General features: G+C 65.0%; 1 protein-coding gene across 14 annotated transcripts in view; it reads left to right on the top strand.

The window, feature by feature from the left end:
• The first annotated feature begins 221 nt into the window (after window positions 1-221).
• The window catches only part of FCHO1 (FCH and mu domain containing endocytic adaptor 1), a 28,289-nt gene continuing 6,327 nt past the window's right edge, over window positions 222-22,183 (top strand). Inside the window, exons 1-21 of one of the 14 annotated variants that reach the window (XM_050934329.1) lie at window positions 248-318; window positions 3,151-3,346; window positions 6,589-6,655; window positions 8,430-8,514; window positions 12,580-12,671; window positions 12,902-12,976; window positions 13,290-13,431; window positions 15,228-15,380; window positions 15,572-15,676; window positions 15,934-16,032; window positions 16,386-16,482; window positions 16,673-16,717; window positions 17,004-17,076; window positions 17,190-17,211; window positions 17,626-17,683; window positions 18,596-18,777; window positions 19,184-19,208; window positions 19,795-19,905; window positions 20,331-20,382; window positions 20,736-20,887; window positions 21,140-21,724. In XM_050934329.1, coding sequence (XP_050790286.1) covers window positions 8,488-8,514; window positions 12,580-12,671; window positions 12,902-12,976; window positions 13,290-13,431; window positions 15,228-15,380; window positions 15,572-15,676; window positions 15,934-16,032; window positions 16,386-16,482; window positions 16,673-16,717; window positions 17,004-17,076; window positions 17,190-17,211; window positions 17,626-17,683; window positions 18,596-18,777; window positions 19,184-19,208; window positions 19,795-19,905; window positions 20,331-20,382; window positions 20,736-20,887; window positions 21,140-21,724 — 2,095 coding nt within the window. In that variant the 5' untranslated portion in view covers window positions 248-318; window positions 3,151-3,346; window positions 6,589-6,655; window positions 8,430-8,487. Of the gene's footprint in view, window positions 319-1,775; window positions 1,934-3,150; window positions 3,347-6,415; window positions 6,501-6,585; window positions 6,656-8,429; window positions 8,515-12,579; window positions 12,672-12,901; window positions 12,977-13,289; window positions 13,432-15,227; window positions 15,381-15,571; window positions 15,677-15,933; window positions 16,033-16,385; window positions 16,483-16,672; window positions 16,722-17,003; window positions 17,077-17,189; window positions 17,212-17,625; window positions 17,684-18,595; window positions 18,778-19,183; window positions 19,209-19,794; window positions 19,906-20,330; window positions 20,383-20,735; window positions 20,888-21,139; window positions 21,725-22,183 lie in introns of those variants that run through there. The other 13 variants (XM_050934326.1, XM_050934324.1, XM_050934330.1 and 10 more) reach the window with 13 other exon arrangements.

Below are 22,183 nucleotides of genomic sequence, written 5' to 3' on the forward strand. Positions count from 1 at the left end.
AGAAGGTGCCTCGGCGGCTCCCCCCCCCGGCAACGTGCAAAGCAAGGAGGGGGTGAGGGAAAAGGGGGCGCTGTTCCTTTAAAGATGCAAATATCCAGCCAAGAGCAACATCCCCGCCGGCTGGGCCAATCAGCGGCCGCTCCTGTTTCCTTTTGTAACCACCACCTGCCCACCCGCCAATCCCGAAGGGGCCCCCGCGCGGGTCCCGCCCCTGCTGCAGCCCGGCCGGCTGCGGGGCGGGCTGGCTGGCGGCTGCAGCCCGAGCCGGGGCGCTGGGGCGGGAGCGTCCGGCTGCGCTCGGCGCCGAGGCTCGGAGAGGTGAGTGCGCCCAGCCCAGGCGCCGGGCTGCTGCTCCGGGCCCCCCCGGAGGCCTCCCCTGGGATCCCGCCGCCCGTGACCCGCCCTCGCCATGGGGAGCTGCCGCTCCTCTGTGCGCCCCACTGATCCCCCCATATAGGGGGCCGCCCCTCCCGTGTGCGAGCCCGCTGCGCTTCCCTCCCCGCGGCCGATCCCGCGTGGGGTCCCCCTCTGTCGGGCCTGGGGTTGCACGGGGGTGTCCTGCTGCTCTGAGACCCCTGGCAGGGACTGGGCGCCCCGCAAGCCCCCCTCCCCCAGGCTAGGGGTCAGGTGCCTGTCTGTCATGGGAGGAGGAGGATCAAATGAATTCTGTGTGGGGCCACTTTCCTCTCCCTTCTCCGGCTGGTGTCAGCGGGTCCCCGCCCCAGTGGGGGCCAGATTCCCCCCTCCCCTGTCTGTGGTGGGCCGGATTCCCCCCTCTCCCTTTTGCTGTGGTCCCCAGCTCCAGTGGGGGCCAGATTCCCCCTCTACCACCCGTTTGGTGGATGTGGGCCCCATGCATCCCCACGGAAGGCAAGAATCACACAGCTGAGGATCTGGCCTGGAAAAATCCAGTGTCTGTCAGTAGCAGGCAAGAGTTGGGGGAGGGTATGAGCGGAGCCAGGTGCTAGGAAGGTGAGACTGGGGGGGATCGTGGGGGTGGGGGGAGAGGGGGGTCTGGCAGGTGCATAGCTTTGCTGGGAAGGTGCTTTTAATAATTTTTGCAGAGTCTTCCGTGGTGGCCCTGCTGCTGGGGAATTCACTCCCGAGCTGCCTTAGCCAAGCCACCTGCCTGAAATCTTCCAGCCCTGCAGGTTCGGGGCGGGTGTTTGTGCTCTCAGATGAAGGCTGTTGGATACGGGGACTCAGAGCTGAGCTCCCCCATTGCCTAATCCTTGCAGCGGATTTGGATTTCTCAACCCGTGCCATTGGAGTGTGGAAGGATTTTAGTGTGTGTGTGGGGGTTCTTTAACCTCAACCTTACTTGGCATGCGTGCAGGACGTGATCCCCATGTGGAGTGAGCAGTTGCCCCTCGGCTGGCTTCAGGCAGGTGCAAGATGCCAGCAGGTTTCTGCCTGTTGGGGAAGGTGGGTGGGGAGAATGCTTTCCCAGGCAGTTGTCTCTGTTGAAGCCTGAACGACGGCGAGGCTGTCAGGTTGTCTCCGCGCCACGGCTTGCGTGGGGGAGAAGCAGAGCCGAAAGCGCGCCAGCTCGCTAAGCGTTCTTCAGAGGCGCTGTTTAAACGTTCTGTTTCTCTTTCATCTGTCACGCACATGGAAGCACGCGCCGTTTGATACCTCTGACGTGGGGCGACAGGGAGTGCTTGCTGGATGTGGCTTGTGGGCGGCTGCCGGGAGCGCTCACTGGGGTGGGTTGTGTGCTGCACACCCTCCGGAGCGAAGGCGCTTGTGGGCGACCGGAGCTCTCCTTGCAAGTGCACGGATCCTCTCCTTTGAATGAAGGTCTGACTCTCAGGTGGATGGAAAAATTTCGGGACGGAGGAGAGCAGCTGCGTTTGTTGGCATCTGGCCTGGGATGACCCACGGTTTCCTTGCCCCATTGCCCCTGGAGCGAGTGAGCGGTGGGGACTTTGAGGTGCATCGTACCTCCCTGCCCCTCCTGGGATGCGTCCGCAGTGACCTTCTTGCATATTTCATTCCCTGGAATGCTCGGGTTGTCTGGGCCTTGTGCCCTTTGTCATCTCGGTTGATGAGGATCCTTTGAGAGTCCGCACTGTGACTGGATCCTTGGAAGCACCATTGCTGGGGCTGGTGCTTCAGGCTGGTGGGACTGGCTTTGCTCCCTGTCCCTCTCTGACGAGCTCCAATACCGTTGTGCTTCATCTCCCATTCCAGCTCCCTCCTGCTCTGGTGCCAATCCGAGTAGGGTTTGAACCGGCAATCTTCAGCCCAGACCTGGGTGAGCCAAAGGGGTAATGCCATTAGCTGGTAGCAGTAGTAGAGTGTTATACTCCATGCACCGGCCATTAGAGAGCAGCGTATTGCCCACTTTGCAAGCATGGCAGGTGCTGAGTGGGGAAGTGCTGCCACATCTTGCTCTAGGCCGAGGCTGGTAGAGTAGTACAGGGTTGGCACTCAGTGGTTCCCATGGCTGTAGCTAAGGGAGGGCCTGTTTGCCTCCTCAGACATAGGTGCTAGCTCTGCTGAGAGCTCCAGAGCTCTGCCTGCCCTCGGCAGAGCTTTCAGGCCAGTTCTGAAGCCCGGCATCTTGAGCCGTAAAGCTTCTAGTTTGGGACCATCGATGGGAAGGTTGAAAGCCTTGTGGGCTGCTTTGTTCCAGCCCCCCCAGGGTTCCCCTGCCCCAGAGGGCGGGCGAGGGTAGTGGGAAAGGGCTCACTCTGTGGCTGAGAGCTTGGCTCAGCAATGGGGCATGTTCTCCTATTGCAGCTTCTCCCCGCGCCTGGATCTGAGCCAGGGAAAACCTGCTATGCCAGCGACTGAAGGAAGCTGACTGGCAGTACCAGAGCTAGAGCCCTGGCAGGCTTTGTGCCCTGGCATTTGGGAGGGGGCAGGGCCAAGCACTGACCGGGGGTGTGGAGAGCTTCCTGATGCAATTTTGCTGTGATACCAGTTGCCCGGGGAGGTTTGGCAGCTGCTCTGGGAAGGGGGTGAGATCGGGGCCTGGTGTCCTCATTTCCTGCATCCAAGCGGGAGGCGCGGGCAGTGCCAGGCTGCTGAGACGAACGCTTGTTTGTTTCTGTGTTAATCTGCTCCAGCGCACTGCCTGGTTCCTGCCAAGCCTGGTGCCCTGCAGGCCCAGCTCTGCTCATCTTCCTCTTGTGTCTTATTCAGGCCTTGCCCAGAGTGGCAGCTTGGCTTGGAATGGCCCCGTGAAGCAGTGCAGCTTCTGTTGCTAGCTGAGAGAGCTGAATTCCTTCCCCAGCTCGGTCCCCCCCTCCGCTCCTCCCGAGGCAGAGCTGGGAGCTGCACAGCTGGACGCTGGATTCTGGAGACGTCTCCCTGTGGCTGCAGTATCTGAAGATGTTTGGTCAGTTTGACAGGGGCACATGGAAAATCAAAGGCAGGCGAGCGTTCGTGTGCCTAGCGCAGGGGCCTCGGGATTGGGGAAGCTGGGGGTTGGAATGCCTGTGCCCTAGAGATCAGGGCATGCACGTGTGGGGGAGGATTCCTGGATACTGTTCCAGGCCCTGCCATGGACTGGAGTGATTTCAGGCAAGTCACTTCACCTGGCTGGGATAAACTCGGCCCTGGCATAAGCTGGCAGGACTCTGACTGGCTCTAGGAGGAGCGATGCCTCTGGGAGTGGGTGGCAGGTGTGTCTGGCCTGGTCTTCGCCAAGGGAGTGAAAAGGGATCCTCTGAACGCGAGGTGGCCAGCAGGAGTTCAAAGCTGTGGGTGGACACGGCAGTTTGTAGCTTTGGCCTGAGTGAGCAGGTCACGGCGAAGGCCGGGAGGGAGCTAAGAACACCCTGGTGGAGATGAGGCTTAAAGGCAAAGTTTTGCTAGGCTGGCAGGTCCCGGGGTCGTGGTGGAGAGAAGCCAGCGGGGTTAGGGGGTCAGGTTTGTATCCCCAAGGAGTCCCAGGGATGGTCCTGGCCTAGCGACACCTGGCTAGCTTCCCCAGGACCAGGCTATCGGCTTTGGGCGAGGCCCCTGATCGCTGGGGCCCCTTTCTCGTCCGACTCCTGACCCTGAGTGAGTTTGTGGCTTGTCAGTTCCGCTGAGCGCCAGGGACTGGGGCTGGAGTGACCCAGGGCCGAGGAGCTGCTGGGTGGGGGGTGCTGGGGTTTGTCTCGGTGCCTACAACTGCCGTGGCGGAGGCATGAAAGGAGCCAGCGGGAGGCGTCGCATCCTGGGTTATGGCTCCAGGATGGGCAGGCAAGCAACGTGCCCTGCTCCCCCCGTCTCTGTGCACCCCTCCACTGCTGGGGCATGGGGACCGGGGAGCCCTCCAGCCAGCACCCTGCCCCACCATCCCCTAGTGGCCCCCCCCTAGGGTGTGGGACTGTCCTGGGCCTCTTGGATGCTCAGGGAGGGAAGACTGGTTTGAGCAGCCCCAGCTGGGGAGAAAGGATCCAGGCCTCCAGCTCCCCTGCCAGGTGCACACAATGGGCCTGATGGTGCAAGCTCCTCCCTGCGAGCTTCTGTTGCCTATGGGAGGAGTAACTCAGGGGCCTGCACCCACTCTGCCCCCTGCAACTGGGCCAAGTACCCTCGAGGAGATACAAGTACCTCGAACCAAGTACTCTGCCCTAGAAGTTGCTGGTGACATGCGGCGGGGGCAGCGTTCGGGGTGGGGGCCTGGTACTAAGAAGGGTGGGGGGTATCCCCATGTTGAAGGCAGGCTCTGTGCTCCCTGCCCTGCTCTGCTTGGGCTGAGGTTAATGTTTAAACCCCAGCCCCGATATCTCCTGGCCGGGACAGACCCATCTGGGTCTGGTGACTCCTGGCCGCAGGCCTTCCTGCCCTGGGGGCCGGCGCTGCTGGACCTGATCAGGCTACTCCTCCCCCCCCCCCCCCCCGGTTTGCTTTGTTCCTTGCACTCTGGGCCTTTTCCATCTTCTCTGGGTTAATTTTAGTGCTTGTAAAATAGAGATTGGCAGCGGGGGTGGGTGTTGTGCAGGCTTCCCTCTGCGGCAGTTCAAATGTACCCCCCTCCTCTCCCAGCCCCTGGCAGAGCTCGGCTGACGCCCCTCAGTCCTGACTCACAACCCCCTGCCATCCCAGCCCAGCTCCCTCCATGGGCTGGCGCTGTACCTGTCCCTAAGTGCCGGGCTGACTCCAGCGGATGTGACCCCCAGCCCCACTCCAGGCTGTGTTTGCGCCCCCTGCAGGTCAGATCCTGGCAGTGTCAGTCTGGCACCAGCCCTGGGGCACCCCAGGGGAGTCACAAGGCAGCTAGGGCCTCTCGATCCCTCTGACTCCCCTCCGTGCTGCCAGGTGACCAGCGTCTGCTGGGCCTGTGCTGGTGGAGATGGTACCAGCGCTGACAGCTGCCTATGCCGTGGCCTGAGCCTCTGTGGGAGGTGTGCATAGAAGATCCCAGCTTGCCTGGCAAGGCGGAGGGATGGGGGCATTGTGAGACCTGATCTGGGGGTCTTATGGCTCAGACGCAGAGCTCCAGGGTGCAGCCTGCTTTGACCTGGTGAGAGTCTGCCCTGGGGAGCTTCCGTCCCTTCTGCAGCCAAGGGCGGCAAGAATCCACTGCAAGTGTTGGGGGGAGAGGGGGACCTCGGAGCCTGCTCCCATTCCCAGCCTAGAGGGCACTGTGTCAAAGCCCATCAGAGAAGAGGGCCGGTGGGATTGTCCCCTCTGCCTGGCAAGGGGCTGTGCAGGGGATGCCAGGCTGCCAGCTCTTGGGTGCCATCCTCGTGCCGCCATGGATGCATCGTGGAATCTCTGGCCCATCTAGGATAGTCTGGCTGCAAAACCCGTCCCCGTTCGGTGTAAGGGTGTGCTTGGCTGGCGTCCCAGCCTGCCTCGATTGCTTCCCAGCATTGGCGGAGGGGCCTCCGGCTTCCTTGCCCTGCCAGGCAGGTGCCCCCCATTGATTCCCGAGCCCACAGGCCAGGCAGGGCAATGGGTTTGATCGATTTCTACGCTGGGTCATTGCTCCCGGAGTGGATTCTGCTCTGCTCCTGTCTGGGTCCCCCTCCCTGCTCCTTTGCCCGGCACCACATCTGCGCATGTGAGGCTGCTGTGGAGAGGCAGGGCTAGTAGGGACGGGAAGCACCATCTCATTGGGTGTCTCTGGTAGAGCAGACAGAGTGTGGTGGCGGGGGGCACGAGCCTTCAGTGCCTGGGGGTGAGTGTGACTAGGCTGGAGGCAGTGAGGCGTGGTGGGTAGAGCATTGGCCGGGGACTCGGGAGCTCTGAGTTCTATTCCCTGCTCTGCTGTGTGACCTCAGGCAAGCTGTGTTCCCTCTTTGTGCCTCAGTTTCCCCAACCGTTCTTCTTCTTTAGAAAGTGTCCTGAGCCCCAGGGATGGGAAGTGGTAAGTGCAGAGCAGCCTCACGTGTGTGGGAGGGGCAGACGTGGCTTGGAGGGGGAGGGGACTGGTTAGGAAATGCCCCGGGTTGAGACCTGCCCATTCGTGTCACGCATGCGCCAGCCAGGCGAGAAGAGGAGCTGGGGCGCCAGGCTGGGCCAGGGATGTGGCTGAGGGCAGCAGGCACTCACAGGTGTTGGTTCTGCTTAACTGGCCTGTGTGCCCCCCCGGGCCCCTGCAGCGGAAGTGGTGCTGTGCTAACTTCTGGTTTCTCTCAGCAGTGCTGGGTCCCCCAGGAGGACAGAGCTGAGGATGAACCAGCCGGGACCGTGCGCCCGTCAGCGCTGGGTGAGTTTAGGGGCCCTGAGGGGCCCAGGGGGCTGGCCCTGCTGCAGATAGGGCCAGAGCTCAGCACCGGGGCAAGAACCAAGCAGCTTGCCCCCCGCCCAACCCCAAGGCCCAAAAGAGAGGAGGAAAAAACTGAGCACGCAAAGATTTTCTAGTTTCCTGTTTTTTCTCTCCTGCGCGGAGGGGGAGGGGTAGGCTGGGAGGAGAGCTGGGGGGACTGTGAACGATCCCAGGGGATGGGGCTGCCCCCACGGACCACAGTGCCGTGCTGGGAACTAGAGACCCAGGCCACCTCACGACGCTGCGGGAGCAGGTGATGTAGGGGGCGGTTACAGGCCAGCCAGGTGCACCCCCACCCGTGGGCTAGAGAACTAGGGACTCGGTGGGCTGTGAGGGTCTCTGCAAAGTTGTGCCTGTGCCTCGCCTTGTCATATGGCCAAGGGATCCCCTCTGAGCTGGGGGCTCCAGCAATCTGGCGGGTGCAGCTGGGAGCCAGGACTCCTGGGTTTTCTCCCCAGCGCTGAGAAGGGAGTGGGATTTAGTGGCTAGGATGGGGAAGGGAGGATTAGGAGTCAGGACTCCTGGGTTCTGTTCCCTTTTCTGACTCGCTCTGCAACGCCTGGCCCCATGCCTCAGTTTCCCCATGGGGAAGGTGCCCCAGGTGTGAGGCGGTTTGGTGAGTGGCTGCCTGTGGAGCACTGTGACACGGCGGGCGGAAGTGCTGCGGGAGCACGGCGGAGCCTCATTCATTATTCAGTCGCATATCCAGTGTCAGCCCGGGCCGCGTTCCTTAAGCGTCCAACCCCTGGGTCCTTGCCGTGGCATTTAGCACCTGCTCGCTGCCTGGCGCTGATCAGCCATCCTTGTTGGCTTGTACCAGCCCTGAGCTAGGCTCCCTGCATGCGGGGACTCAGGCCGGGGTCCAAAACCTCCTCGGGTTTGGAGAGAGCCACCCCGCACACACCACCCCGTGCCCCTGGGACCGGAGCGGGTGTCTGGGTGGCAGGGCTGGCCCTGTTGAGGGGTGTGAGGACAGGGCAGCACGCGTAGGTACAGCCGCTCTCCGGGCTCCAGCGAGTGTGGGATACAAAGAACGGCCTGTTTCCATGGCGATGGCAGCGCGGGGTCTGGGAGCTGATTAGTTTTGAAACGAAACGTGCACCCTGTTCCAAAGCGCTTCGCCCCCGTTAGACCGTAACTCTGCCCCGAGCATCATGCGGGTGCGGCTGATCCCTGCTAGCCTGCGGGGAGGCTGGCCGGCCCTGCTTCGAATGGGGAAACTGAGGCACGGGGCTGCACTGACTCGTGCAGGGAGTCGGTGGCAGAATCTGAGTTGGAACCCAGGTCTCCTGAGTCCTTGTCTGCCGGCTGCCCTTGTGAGAGGCTCTGTGCCTGGGGCGTGGGGAAACTGAGGCACTGGACCAATTAACCATTACAAGCCTGGTAGAGCTGGGAATAGAACTTGAGTCTGGAATCCCAGTTCCCTCCAGCTCTAACCTCTAGATCCCATTTCCTCCTGGAGTTGGGAATAGAACCCAGGAGTCCTGACGCCCTGGTTGCCTTGCTTTACCTCTCGAGGTTATCACACCCATTCCCCGGTGTCCTCATGGGCCTGTCTCCTAGTCATCTCGTTAAGCAGCTTCCCCTCCCCCCCCCCCCCCCCCCCCCCCCCCCCCCCCCGCTGGAGCAGAGATCTCTCCGTCCCGCCATGTTCCCTGTGGGGCGTGACGGGAAGAAGCCTGCCTTGGCACCAGCTGATCTGTGTTTGCTCCAGAGGCCGGAGAGCTGAGCTGTGGGATCCGGGAGGGAGCGTTGTCCCGCCCAGCTCCAAGATGTCCTGTTTTGGGGAGCATTTCTGGGTAAGTGTCTCTGTGGGGAGGTGGGGAATGGGACTCTGAGCTGTGCAGTTCGACTGGAGCTGGGTTGTTCCTTAGTGTCCTTGGAGAGATGGGTCCTGTCTATGAACCCCAGAGCTGACCGGGGAGCATTTGCTGGGGAAGGTGGGGGCAGCCCAGATGGAGGGAGAGCCGAGCACGAGTACATATCCCAGCGTGCATTGCTCCCCCTCCAGGTTTGCGGCCCCTGGCACTGGCATGGGGATGGATCTGTTCCCACCAGACAGGGCCCTTCCCGCCGCGGAGCGCTGTGGCCCTGGTCCGGAATCAGATCTGCGTGGAGGACGGGGGGCTAGGTTCCTCTCTGGCTCCAGCCGGCACTTGCTGCTTCCTTGGGTCCCAAAGCAGAGCTGGGCTCTGGCTGCGGCATGTGGGTCTGCGCTGGGGTGTACGCCTAGCCCGGACAGTGTAAAGCCTCCCTCTGACTGGGGTGGAGCTGGCTTGGGAGGCTGCTGGACATAGCCCTGGCCACCAGTCCTGGGAGATGCCCAGCTGGGGGCATTGCCGCTGCTAATTGATTAGACTTTCCAAGGCAAGACACAAAGACCTCGTTAATTGCCGGAAGCTGGGTGCCCTGTGTTTAAATCCCTTTTCAGATGAGCTCCCGCCCAGTGGGGCCAGGGGATGGATGCATGCTGGGTTGGAGGGGTCAGATGAACCAGAGGATGAATTCAGAGGAAGGAGTGTTGCGTTGTTGGCCAGGCTGGAGACAGAAGAAACAGGGGTGCAGAGCCAGGCCTGGACTCTGGCTGGCAGAGAATCCTGCAGGGCACGTGGCCAGAGCTTTCGCTAGCCCAATAACTGATCCTAAAGCCCCTCCTCAGGAAAGCTACTGGAGTCTTATCCCCATTACACAGCTGGGAAACCGAGGCAGTTCTCTTCCCAGCATTGCCTGAGGTCCTGCAGCAGACTGGTGGCAATGCTGGGAAGAGAACCCCAGAGTCCTGATTCCCCTTGCAGCAGACTCTAACTCGCGCTCCTGTCTCCTAGGCCGCGCTGCCCCTGTGCCAGTTGGAAATGTGGGGCTGACTGTCCCTGCTGCACACTGGCTTTGAACTGGGACCGTCCCTGTGGGGTGGCTGGGCGGATGTGGCCCAGGGGACTGAGCACAGATCTGGGAGCCAGGGGACGTAGGCTATCCCTGGTGCGGAGCTGGGGGAGGGGCTCCCCGAACAATTGGGCTGTGGTGCAGCCCACAGGCTGGGGGCTGTGATGGCCACGGGTCTGCTGGCCCTGAGTTCCCAGTCTTGGGTGGCTCTGACCATCTGGTGCATTGTAACACCCGGTCTGGGGTTCCCCTTGCCCAGTCCACGCCCACTCTGCCAAAAAGGGGAATTCCCAGGCTCTGTGCTCTCTGCTCTGGGGATGGGTGTGTGCGTGTGTGTGCGGGGGGGTTCTTTCCTCCGGCCATGGGAAGTTAGGAGCTCTCCACCTCTGTGGCTTGCTGCTGGGAAGGGAGACAGCCTTGGTTGGGCTGTGGAGCTGCTGAGATACCTTGGTGATGGATGCACGTTGTGTGGGGAGAGCTGGGCCCTGCGGCTGCCCTGCAGGCAGGCACAGGCTGGCTCTGGAGGCATGGCTGCGCTGGGGAGATTTCTAACCGGCTGGAGCTGTTAAGGGGGAGATCTGCCCCAGGTACAGGGGCAAGGAGCCCGTTAAACTCTGGGCAGGGGTAGATGTGGAGAGAGCACAGATCTGGGAGTCGGGCCAGGCTATGACGCGGCTCTGGTCCTCCCCCGCGTGGGTTGCTCCGGTGGGGCTAGCTGGGGGACACTCGCCTGCCCAGAGAATGACGTGCCTGGTATGGCCGCAGAGCACATGCCCGCTGCTGCCCAGCCCCACTGGGATGGGAGGGGGGCACCCCCCGGCCTGTGCAGTTGGGGGCGAGCCGCTATGGGTCGCTTCCATCTCTCGGGGCTGGGCTGGGTGGGCCTGGCTCAGACGTGAGCCGACAGCAGCCTGCTGCCTGGTCCGAGCGCGCCCAGCCTGGTGCCGCCTGCCTGCAGCCGGGCCTCACGCAGCGCCCGGGAAGTGTGGGGGGTGTCTTCATTCTTCCGTCCCGCCAGATGGTGCCCCCTCCCTCGCGTTCCTCAACCCAGATCCAGTTTGATAAGCAGGAGGGCAAAGTTGTAGCTAGGCAACTGCATCGCCCGTAGCAACAGGACCCGGGTGCTGGTGCCAGCCCCGTGTGCTGCTCTCTCCTTGCTGCCCCAACGGTCTGCCAGGCAGCGTTCTTAAAGTGACAGCACCCCCTTTCCCGGGCCCTCCAGAGACACGGGTGTGGGGCAGGGGGTTGCCAAGGACGTGCCAACCGCAGCTCAGCTCGGAAAGGCCGCGGGGTGGATGGTATCTGTCTGAGCTGGGCCTAGAACCCAGGAGTCCTGCCTCCCATGCTCAGTGCTCTGGGCTGGGGCACACGTGGGTGCTGGTGGTGCAGGCGAATTGCCAGGGGGCTGCCAGAGTGAACTGACCCCCCCCCCCACCCCATCATTCCCTACTGGATTCAGTCCCAGCCACCGATAACAGAGCCGGCTGCTCCCTGCCAGGGGCGGCTCTAGACATTTCGCCACCCCAAGCACGGCGTCATGCCGTGGGGGGTGCTCTGCCGCTCACCGGTCCCGCAGCTCCGGTGGACCTCCCGCAGGCGTGCCTGCGGAGGGTCCGCTGGTCCCGCGGCTTCGGTCTAGCCGCGGGACCAGTGGCCCCTCCGCAGGCACACCTGCGGGAGGCCCACCGGAGCCACAGGGCCAGCGGACCCTCCGCAGGCATGCCGCCGAAGGGACACTGCCTGCCACCCTCCCAGCGACCGGCAGAGCGCCCACTGCCGCATGCAGCCCCAAGCATGTGCTTGGCTTGCTGGGGCCTGGAGCCGCCCCTGCTCCCTGCCCTGCTCTCCTCGCTCATGGGCCTGGGGTCAAAGGCTGTCCCTCCTGCCTTGCACCAGTCACTTCCCTGTGCAATGCCTCAGTTTCCCCATCACTGTAACACGGGGCTAGTGATGTTGACTTGGGAGGGAGTGGCGTTGTGAGCCTTCATTAACTGCTGCATCTCCTTACCCTCCTGCCCCCCACCTTTGTCCTGGCGGGCACACCCCACTTCTTAGCACGGGGTGGGGTCAGATTTCCCCCATGTCCTGCACTTCCAGCCTGTTTCCCCAGCAGCTGTGGCTGCTGCTGCATGGGGGTGGGAACAAGCTGTCCACGGGCACTTGTGAGCTCACCCGTCCACAGCTCCCCTTGGTAACTGGTACGGGGCCCCCCTCACCCATGGGCATTTCATGCCCAGCTCCAGCACAGAGCCGGGGAGCGCCGCCACCCAGGCCTGTTGCCTCCCTGCCCAGCCCTGGCTCTGGTGCCTGCGCTTGGCCAGGGGAAGTTCCAGGAGGAGCTGAGGTAGCAGGAAGAAGCATCCGTACTACCCCCACCCCAGAGTGTGAGTGGGAGCCCTCCCAGCTTCCCGCGTGGGGCTGGCATCACGTGCCTCTTGGAGCTTGGCACTGAGCAGGTGCCCACCGGCCCCTCTCCCTGCATGGCACTGCCCGGACGCCTGCTTTTCTGCACAGCGGCTGTGGCCGGCACCGTGCCCCCCCCTTTGAGGGGCAGCTGTGTGGCTGGTTTGTTTACAAGAAGGTGGGGGCGGAGCAGCTGACATGGGGGGAGAGGTGAAACAGTCCAGGGGATCCTAGAGCTGGGGGAGGGCAGCCCCACGGCGCGCCTCCCTCCTGGAGCGAGTGCTGGGGAGGGCTGGTAAATGCCATCCTGCCACCTTGCCCCCCACGGCCGCTGCTCTGCGCTAGTGGCCACGGGGGCTCCCTGGCAAATGCTGAGCCGGGGGTGGGCAGAGTTTGGGCCTGGCTGGGTTTCCCTGTCACCGTGGGGCAGGGGGAGCTGGGGCTATGGATTGGGGAGAGGGAAGGCAATGGGCAGTGACTGCGGGACGGGGGGACTCCCTGTGCCGCCCCTGTCACCGGAGAGCGCCCAGGGGCCGGGTCTGCCCCCTTCACCCTCTGCTCTCTGCCGCCCGCTGCAGGGAGAGAAGCACCAGGGCTTCGACGTGCTGTACCACAACATGAAGCAGGGGCAGGTCTCCACCAAGGAGCTGGCCGACTTCGTCCGCGAGAGGTAGGGCACCTGGGCCCCAGCCGCGTGGCGCATCCCGCCCCGAGGTGGGCACCTGGCTCTGGGCCAGCGGGGAGCTGGAGCTCGGGGCGATGCAGTCCAGTGCCCTGGGAGTGGAGCCAGGCCCCGCCAGGGCCCTGGGGCTGTCTCTGCCGTTCCCCGCCCCCACCACGCTGCCCCCCGGGCACTGCCCGTTCGCTCCCCTCATGCTCCCGCCCTCTCTCTGCTTCCAGGGCTACCGTGGAGGAGACCTATGGCAAGTCCATGGCCAAGATGGCCAAGATGGCCACCAATGGCACGCAGCTCGGGTGAGCGGGGCAGTGAGCTGGGGTGGGGTGGGGAGGGGGGTGCGTGTCTGAGCCCCGTCGCTGTGTGAACCCCCTACTGCTGGAATACCCCACCTCCCCCACAGCCACATGGGCCTTGTGGAGATGGGGGGCCCCTCCCTTGTATCTTTCAATGCCCCCATTCGCTCCCCACTCAGCGCTGGCCACCGAGGAGTGCCGGTGGGTCCAGAGGCCCTTCCCACTGCCCGCAGGCCCAGTGGCTCATCCCAGGGTGGTGTCAGGTCTCCAGGGCGGGCAGGGCCTGCTCTCAGCGCCTGCGTCTCTGCCCTGGCAGGACTTTCGCACCGCTCTGGGAGGTGTTCCGGGTCTCCTCTGACAAGCTGGCGCTCTGCCACCTGGAGCTGGTGAAGAAACTGCAGGACCTGCTCAAGGAGATCGCCCGCTATGGGGAGGAGCAGGGCAAAGCACACAAGAAGGTACCCGCCGCCCTGTCCCGGGTACAGTCCTGCCCCTTACGCCCGTCGGGCTGCCATCAGCATGGCTGCCTGGGTGCCACGCGTTCATGGAGCAGGGAGCCCTGCCCGGGTACAGTCCTGCCCCTTACACCCGTCGGGCTGCCATCAGCATGGCTGCCTGGGTGCCACACGTTCATGGACAGGGAGCCCTGCCCGGGTACAGTCCTGCCCCTTACACCCGTCGAGCTGCCGTCAGCATGGCTCCCTGGGTGCCACGCGTTCATGGAGCAGGGAGCCCTGCCCGGGTACAGTCCTGCCCCTTACACCCGTCGGGCTGCCATCAGCATGGCTGCCTGGGTGCCACACGTTCATGGACAGGGAGCCCTGCCCGGGTACAGTCCTGCCCCTTACACCCGTCGAGCTGCCGTCAGCATGGCTCCCTGGGTGCCACGCGTTCACGGAGCAGGGAGCGCTGCCCGGGTACAGTCCTGCCCCTTACACCCGTCGGGCTGCCGTCAACATGGCTGCCTGGGTGCCACGCGTTCATGGACAGGGAGCCCTGCCCGGGTACAGTCCTGCCTCTTACACCCGTCGAGCTGCCGTCAGCATGGCTCCCTGGGTGCCACGCGTTCATGGAGCAGGGAGCCCTGCCCGGGTACAGTCCTGCCCCTTACACCCGTCGGGCTGCCATCAGCATGGCTGCCTGGGTGCCACACGTTCATGGACAGGGAGCCCTGCCCGGGTACAGTCCTGCCCCTTACACCCGTCGAGCTGCCGTCAGCATGGCTCCCTGGGTGCCACGCGTTCACGGGGCAGGGAGCGCTGCCCGGGTACAGTCCTGCCCCTTACACCCGTCGGGCTGCCGTCAGCATGGCTCCCTGGGTGCCACGCGTTCACGGGGCAGGGAGCGCTGCCCGGGTACAGTCCTGCCCCTTACACCCGTCGGGCTGCCGTCAGCATGGCTCCCTGGGTGCCACGCGTTCACGGGGCAGGGAGCGCTGCCCGGGTACAGTCCTGCCCCTTACACCCGTCGGGCTGCCATCAACATGGCTGCCTGGGTGCCACGCGTTCATGGACAGGGAGCCCTGCCCGGGTACAGTCCTGCCTCTTACACCCGTCGAGCTGCCGTCAGCATGGCTCCCTGGGTGCCACGCGTTCATGGAGCAGGGAGCCCTGCCCGGGTACAGTCCTGCCCCTTACACCCGTCGGGCTGCCGTCAGCATGGCTCCCTGGGTGCCACGCGTTCACGGGGCAGGGAGCGCTGCCCGGGTACAGTCCTGCCCCTTACACCCGTCGGGCTGCCGTCAGCATGGCTCCCTGGGTGCCACGCGTTCACGGGGCAGGGAGCGCTGCCCGGGTACAGTCCTGCCCCTTACACCCGTCGGGCTGCCATCAACATGGCTGCCTGGGTGCCACGCGTTCATGGACAGGGAGCCCTGCCCGGGTACAGTCCTGCCTCTTACACCCGTCGAGCTGCCGTCAGCATGGCTCCCTGGGTGCCACGCGTTCATGGAGCAGGGAGCCCTGCCCGGGTACAGTCCTGCCCCTTACACCCGTCGGGCTGCCATCAGCATGGCTGCCTGGGTGCCACACACTCACGGAGCGGGGAGCCCTGCCCCGGCACATGCCTACGAGGGGTGGCTGCACCCGGCTGTCCTTGGGCCAGTCGCCCCTTGCCTAGCAAGCTGAGATGCCACTGAAAGGGCCCGGAAAGCCGACTTCCTCACTCCCAACTGGGGGTGTCCCTAGGACGGGCATTTGGGGGGGGAGCTCCCCTGCCCCCCCCACGTCTCTAGGCCCCTGTCTTGCCCCCCTAGTCCAAGGAGGAGGTGTCGGGGACCTTGGAGGCCATCCAGCTGCTGCAGGGCGTCGCCCAGCTGGTGCCCAAGTGCAAGGAAAATTATCAGAGCAAGTGCCTGGAGGCCGAACGCCTGCGCCGGGAGGGGACCAACCAGAAGGAGATGGACAAGGTACTGGGGGTGGTGGCGGGGGGCAGAAGGGGGCTGTGGCCCATCACCCAGGGGTCTGACTGTCTTGGAGGGGCTGGGGTGACTGTGGCAGGGCAGTGCCCCATTGACAAGGGGGGATTGCCCCAATGCCTGCTTCCCATGGGAGGGCATCGCTCCCAGCTCCCACCCCCATTCTGTCGTGCCCCCGCCAGGCCGCGCGGAAGTCGAAGAAGGCGGCTGAGGCCCTGCGCCGCACAGTGGAGAAGTACAATGTCGCCCGGGCCGACTTTGAGCAGAGGATGCTGGACTCGGCTGTGGTAAGTGAGGGGGTGGGTGCGGGGGCAGGACACGTGGGGGGGGTTCGGGGGGGCAGGGGCAGCCATCAGAGGATGTGGGGGCAGAGGGTATCTGTCTCAAGTCTCGTGTGGGGCATTCTGGGCTGGGAGGGGGCACCATCCTGCAGGGGTCCAGCTGGGCTGGGGGAGCCTGAGAGAGATGCCCCTGGGATCGCTGGGAGGTCCAGCCTCTGCACAACCCCCACATCTAACTGGTTTGCCCCCCTGCCCCCCCGCAGCGGTTCCAGCAGCTGGAGGAGATCCACCTGTGCCACATGAAGGGGCTGATCAGCTCCTACTCGCACTGTGTGGAGGACACGCACGTTCAGATCGGACAGGTGAGCGCCGCAGGGGTGTGGGGGGGGTGTCGTGGGGAGGGGGGCGGGGGCGTGAGCCATGGAGTGGGTGAGCTGTGGGGCGGCGGGTGCATGCAATGGGGCAAGTGAGCTGTTGGGAGGGGGGCAGGTGCGTGCACTGTGGTGGTAGTGAGCTGTGGGGGGGGGGTGCACTAGGGGAGTGTTAGGGGGGCAGTGGGAAGGGGGGGTGCAGGAGAGGGCTGCTGTAACCCCCACACAATCTCATCCTGCCCCAAGGAGGCACTGCTGGGGGTGGGAGCGAATGGGAGAGGGGGCCTGGGCAGTCACCAGGGAGAAGAGCACAGCAGCCTCAGCTCTCCCCCCCGCCCCCCCAGGTGCACGAGGAATTCAAGCAGAACGTGGAGAACATTGGCATCGAGACGCTGCTGCAGAGATTCGCCGAGAGCAGGGGCACTGGGCGCGAGAGGCCGGGTGAGGGATGTACGGGGCAGCTCACTCTTGCTCAGGGCTGAGGGGCGGGGCTTGCACTGTTGCACATGGAGGGGTGGGGCTTTCTCTTGCACGCTTTGCATGGGGCCTGGGGCAGGGCGTGCTCCCCAGGGCACAAGGGAGGGGCGCATGTCTCTGCCGGGCTGACACCTGCTCTGCTCTCTGTTGGCAGGTGTGCTGGATTTCGACGAGTGCAGAACAGCCCCAGCGCAGGAAGGCAAGTACGTCTCTGCAGCTGGCAGCCCCATGGGTGCTGGGGCATGGCCTGGAGGGAGGCAGCCACGGGGCCAGAGGAGCCAGGACGTTGGGATCATCCCTGGGGAAGGGCTCTAGGCGGGCTGGCGGCAGAGGTGATGTCCGTGGGGAGGAGCTGGGAGCACCCAGGGCCTGGCTGTTCTGGCCCAGGGTTAGGGTTAGGGTTGGGGGGTTCAGGGGGCGAGCCATCCCTGGGAAGAGGGACTGGGTCTGCGCCAGGAGCTGCTCATCTGCTCTGTCCCCCGCAGGGCCCAAGAGGAGCCTCAGCAAAGCCTTCCGCATCCCCGGGCTGAGCCGGAGAGACCGAGAGCGAGATGCTATGTGAGCCCCTCCCCGTCCCCCTTATCTGTCCTCCCCCTCCGCCCTCCCCGGTCCTTGCTGGGCTGCTCCAGGCAGTTCCAGGACATTTGATTCTCTCTCTCTCTTCCCCCCAGGGAGTCCCCAGACACTGACTTGGTGAGTAGCCGCCCTGGGTGACCAGCTGCCAGCTGAGGAGAAGTTGGGGGTGGATCTGGCCTGGTTCCTTCCTTCGCTGGCACCTGCCCATGCTGCTGCCAGACTCACTGGGGCCCAGCAGCTCTTGGTAGTGGGGGGCTGGGCGGCGTCCGCCTGGGGCAAGTTTGGGAGTGGGGGGCAGGGAGGAGACCCCTGCTGAAATCACATGTTCTCGACCCGCAGCCCCTGCTGTCCCAGCTCTGGGCTCCCCCCAGCTTTGCTGGTGCCCCTCAGGCCCAACCCACAGCCCGTGCTGTCCCTCTCCCTGGCAGGCCCGGTAGATGCTCCTGGGATTGAATGGGTGATGGAGGAAGGGTCTCTCCTGGGCAGGGTGTGGCCTCTGACTCACCTCCCCGCTGCATTCTCCCCCCGCAGACCTGCCCAGATGTGGATGAGGAGGGATTCACTGTACGGCCTGACATCAACCAGAGCAGTATCCTTGGTCGGCTGGCAGGGCAAGTGCCCGGATGGGGCCCAGATGGGGTGGGAGGGGCTGCTGGGGGGTTGGGGGGAAGGGAGTGAGGGGCTGGGGTCAGGGCCGGCTGGTGGGGCGAATGCCCGTATGGGGCCCAGTGGTCAGAGCAGGGGAGGGCTGGGGTCAGGTCGTGCTGGAACCATGGATCATGGCCAGCCAGGGGTTAATCTCGTCTGCGGTGCCATGTGCGGCCCCAGCCTCATGTGGGGTGGTGGGGGGAGATATAGGCTCATGGCCCCCTGCCCAGCCAGTTCCTCTCCTGCCCGGCGGGTGAGGGGCAGGGGTGCCGGGCATCCAGCTCCCCTGCTTGGCTGCACTAACGCACCAGAGGAGGATCTTGGTCTCCAAACTCTCTGTGCCGGGGGAAGCAGGCTGGACTCAGACCCGCTGGCCCTGGAGCGCAGCAGGGCCTGGGCTGAGCCCCAGAGATGGAGGCTCGGATCAGGGGAGGGCTCCCCTGGTTTTGTGGCAGGGAGCCCGGCCTGGGAGGCCTGTCCCCTACAGATCCACGCCCGCCACGGGCCCTGGGAGCTAGGGGCATGGGGCGTGGGGGGTCCTTACGGGCACTAGGGACCCCAGCTGGGAGCAGGGCCCATTGGGCCGGACGCTGCCTCGACCAGCTCCAGACCCTGCTTCACAGCGCTGCAGGGACCTGCCCAGGGACCCCGGGGGGTTGGGGGTGGAGCCAGGAGCAGAACCTGGGCTGTGTCCCCAGGCTGATGGACGGGGAACCAGTCAGGCTGGGCCGGACTCCTGGGTTCCATGCAGTGAGCTGGGGTGGAGGCGACACCTAGTGGGCGGCCAGGGGAATGGCAGGCAGGGACCCAGCGCTGCTCCTGGCTGGGGGCTTTTCCCTTGACCCCTGCTCAGGCTCGGGCGGGACCCACGGCTGCTCGTCCAGTGACTCGGACTACGAGGACGAGGACGAGCCCCGCAAGTTCTACGTCCGCATCAAGCCCCTGCAGCCCTGCGACACCGTGGGCGGTGGCCAGGCCGCCGTGGAGCAGCTCAAGGCGATGGTGGGGAACCTCCCCCTGCCCCCCAGCACTGGGGTGAGCTGGGGGAAGCGGGGAGCCCCTGGGGTGCAGTGCCATGGGGCCAGGCTGGTGGCCGGGGCTGGGGCTGGGGCTGGGAGGGCAGTGGAGGAGGCAGCTGGGGCTGGGAGGGGAGGGGTGGCCATAGGGCTGAGGGGGAGTGGAGGGGCTGGCCGTGGGGTCGGGGCTGGGGCTGAGGGGAGAGTGGGGGGTGGCTGTGGGTTTGGGGATGGGGGGAAGTGGAGGGGTGGCTGTGGGGCTGGGAGGGGAGCGGAAGGTGGCTGTGGGGTCAAGGCTGGGGCTGAGGGGGGAGTAGGGGGTGGCCATGGGGAAGTGGAGGGGGTGGCCGTGGGGCTGGGGACTGCAGGGCTGTGCTGCTGTCACCCTGATGATCCCCCTCTCCCTTCCCCTTGTTCTCTCGCAGAGCACAGTGAAGAGACAGACCTGCAGTAAGTCATTCCCCCCGCCCCCCCCAGCTCTCCCTCAGCTCTGAAGCAGAGGGGTGGAGATGCCAAACCTGGGTGGGGTGGGGGGAGATTGTTGTGTACACAATGGGCCATGCGGCAGGGACCTGCCCAGAAGGGGGCACTCACTGGGGTGCAGGGTCTCCTCTGGATGTGGGGAGCTCCATGCAGGGCGCCTGTGCCCCCCGCCACCTGTCTGAGGAGATGGGTGCCAATCCTGTCCTGGCAGCGCCCCCCGGAGGCTGGCTCTACCCCCTGGCCCTCGGGGCAGTTCTGAGCTCTCCTTTGCCCAGAGCAGTTTCTGACGGACAGTCTTAATTTTGTGAAGACCCAGGGAGATCTTCCCCCTCCCTCTTAGCTCCGGGTGCCCTGGATAACTGGGAGCCACCCCTTCTCCATGACCCCAGCACTGCTCAGCCCCTAGTGGAGTGACTCTCCCATCTGGGTGCAAGAGCACAGACCCCGCTGCAGGAGGCGCTGGCGGGCACCGTGACACACCCCCCCCCTCCCCCCGGCACCCTTCTGAAGAGGAGGGGTCATTTCTCACTTTGCTGTGTCGGGAGCTGTCCAGGTTCCAGTCCCGGGGCCCCTGTGATGCCTCCATGTGGTTATTCTCCAGGACACTTACCGGTAGCGACGACCGTCACGGTGGACATGGGCTCTGACGTGGCCCTGGGTACAGGTGAGGCCATGACTGGAGAGAGTGGGCGGGGGGCATGGAGGGAAACATGGTGATTTGCAAGCCTCTCCCCTGTGGCCACATGCCCCGCCCTAGCGTGCTGGAGTAGCTGGATGGTTCTTCCCAAAGGCTCGGCAGTGACATGGTTAATAATGAGATCAAGGTGATCATCAGTAGGGGTCAGAGTTAACGCCTGTGTAAGAGGCGTTGGGGCAGCACCCTTCCCCTTGCCCGCCCCGTTGGTTCAGCCTCTCTGCAGACTCAAGCAGGCAGCCCCAGAAGCTTTCACCAGCCCAAGGGGAGTTGATGGGGCCGGCTGTGTGACGGCTGTGGCCAGTCACTGGAGGAGTGGTTGAGGGAGGAGTGTGGGGGCTCTGTGCCCTGCCTGGGGGCTGGGACCTGGCTCAAATCCGTCTCCTTCCCTGCAGGTGAGGAGCCTGGGAAGCCGCAGTCCCCCCACCCCGCAGCGTGGACTCCCAGGTACTGAGGAGCCCTTGGCCTGGGCAGGGAGGGCTCAGGGGAGGGATGGACGTCGGAGTCCTTGTATGACACGCCTGCTCTCCAGAGCACCAGTGCCAGGCTGCTGGGGCGACTTTGGGATCCCACGGAGCATGGTCAGCTTGCGGGGGGCTCCCAGCCCTTCCCAGGCCCTCCTGTGCTGGAGCCCCACAGGGCTGCAACGGGCCCCCTTCGCTGCAGGACCCACCCAGCCTGGAGTTCCCGACAGCCAGCACCCCAGACATCTGGAGCAGGCACCGTGGGGCACAGGATGGGGCCAGGAGTAACTGTGTGCATGGGGCCCCGCTGATCTCCCTGCTTTGGTCCGTCCCCAGCTGCGCAGGGAAGCCCCGGCTGGACACAGCCCCTTCCGCAGCCCTGTTTGGGCCCCCGCTGGAGTCGGCCTTCGAAGCGGAGGATTTCCCAGGTACGCGTGGGCTGCCGGTGCCCACCTCACAGAAGGGGAAACTGAGGCACAGGAGGGCGGGTACGTCCCACAGCATGTGAGAGAGAGAGAGAGCTGGGAAAAGCACCAGAACCTCTGGGTTCTGTGTTCTGGCTTCAGCTCGGAGCTAGGGTTCCCCCTGCTGGCCTTTCTGTGCAGCGCAGCCCCTGTGCTGAGCTCTGCAAACATTGCCCTTTGCCCCTGCCCCCTCTGTTTGGGGGGCAGCGGCCTGGCCCTCGCTGGCTCCCCCCGGTGGCACGGCTCCATGACGGGAACGTCACCCTGTCTCCACAGCCTCGCGAGCCTGCGGCCTGGCCACCAGCCCATCTCCCTTCTCCTCCTCGTCTCCTGAGAACGTGGAAGACTCGGGGCTGGACTCCCCTTCGCACCCCCCCACGGGCCCCTCGCCGGACTCCAGGCCCTGGACGCCCCAGAGCCCCCTTACCAGATGGGCCGCCAAGGGGTCCCCGCGGCTCCAGGAGGAGCGGAGCGCCCTGCCCTCCACGACGGCCACCTCGGAGGAGCAGAGCGCCTGGCTGCCCCCGCCCGCCAGCCCCACGGGGCGGCCCCAGGACACCCCCTGCTTTGCCGCCTTCGGCTCCGAGCCCAACGGGGAGGACTCGGGGGCAGGGTCTCAGCACGACTCCTGCTGCCCCAGCGCCACGGCCCCTTCGCCTGACCCCTCCGGGGACCCCCAGGCCTGGGTGGCCAGGCCTCCGAGTCCCATCGCGGAGGAGGCCTTGCAGCCCTGCAAGCATGGGGCCTGCCCCCCCTCCAGCTCCTCGTCCTCTCCGGTGCCCCCCAGCTGCAGGGAGCCCTCTGGCCCCAGGTTGTCAGACAGCAGCTCTCCGGTGGTTCCTGAGCTCCAGACTGAGCCCGGTGAGTACAGCCCTGGGGGTGGGGTGGGGGGGCTGTGTAAGGACCTGCTGCTCGGCTCCCTGCTTCCCAGAGCACGAGTGGAGCAGTGACCTTCCCCCCCAGCTCTGACGGTGCTGCTCGATCCCCCTCTGCAGCCTCCCGATATCCCCCTGCTATCACAGGCCTGGGCTCCCCACGGCTCTGCCGGTGCTGCTTAATCCAGCTCTGGGCTCCCCGCAGCTCTGCCTGTGCCCCTCGATCCCCCTCTGCAGCCTCCCGATATCCCCCTGCTATCGCAGGCCTGGGCTCCCCACGGCTCTGCCGGTGCTGCTCAATCCAGCTCTGGGCTCCCCGCAGCTCTGCCTGTGCCCCTCGATCCCACTCTGCAGCCCCCCGATATCCCCCTGCTATCGCAGGCCTGGGCTCCCCACAGCTCTGCCGCTGCATCCCACTCAGCAGCTCCCCGATATCCCAACTCTG

The sequence above is a fragment of the Gopherus flavomarginatus genome, chromosome 24, assembly GCF_025201925.1.
Source record: "Gopherus flavomarginatus isolate rGopFla2 chromosome 24, rGopFla2.mat.asm, whole genome shotgun sequence".
Classification (NCBI taxonomy): Eukaryota; Metazoa; Chordata; order Testudines; family Testudinidae; genus Gopherus; species Gopherus flavomarginatus.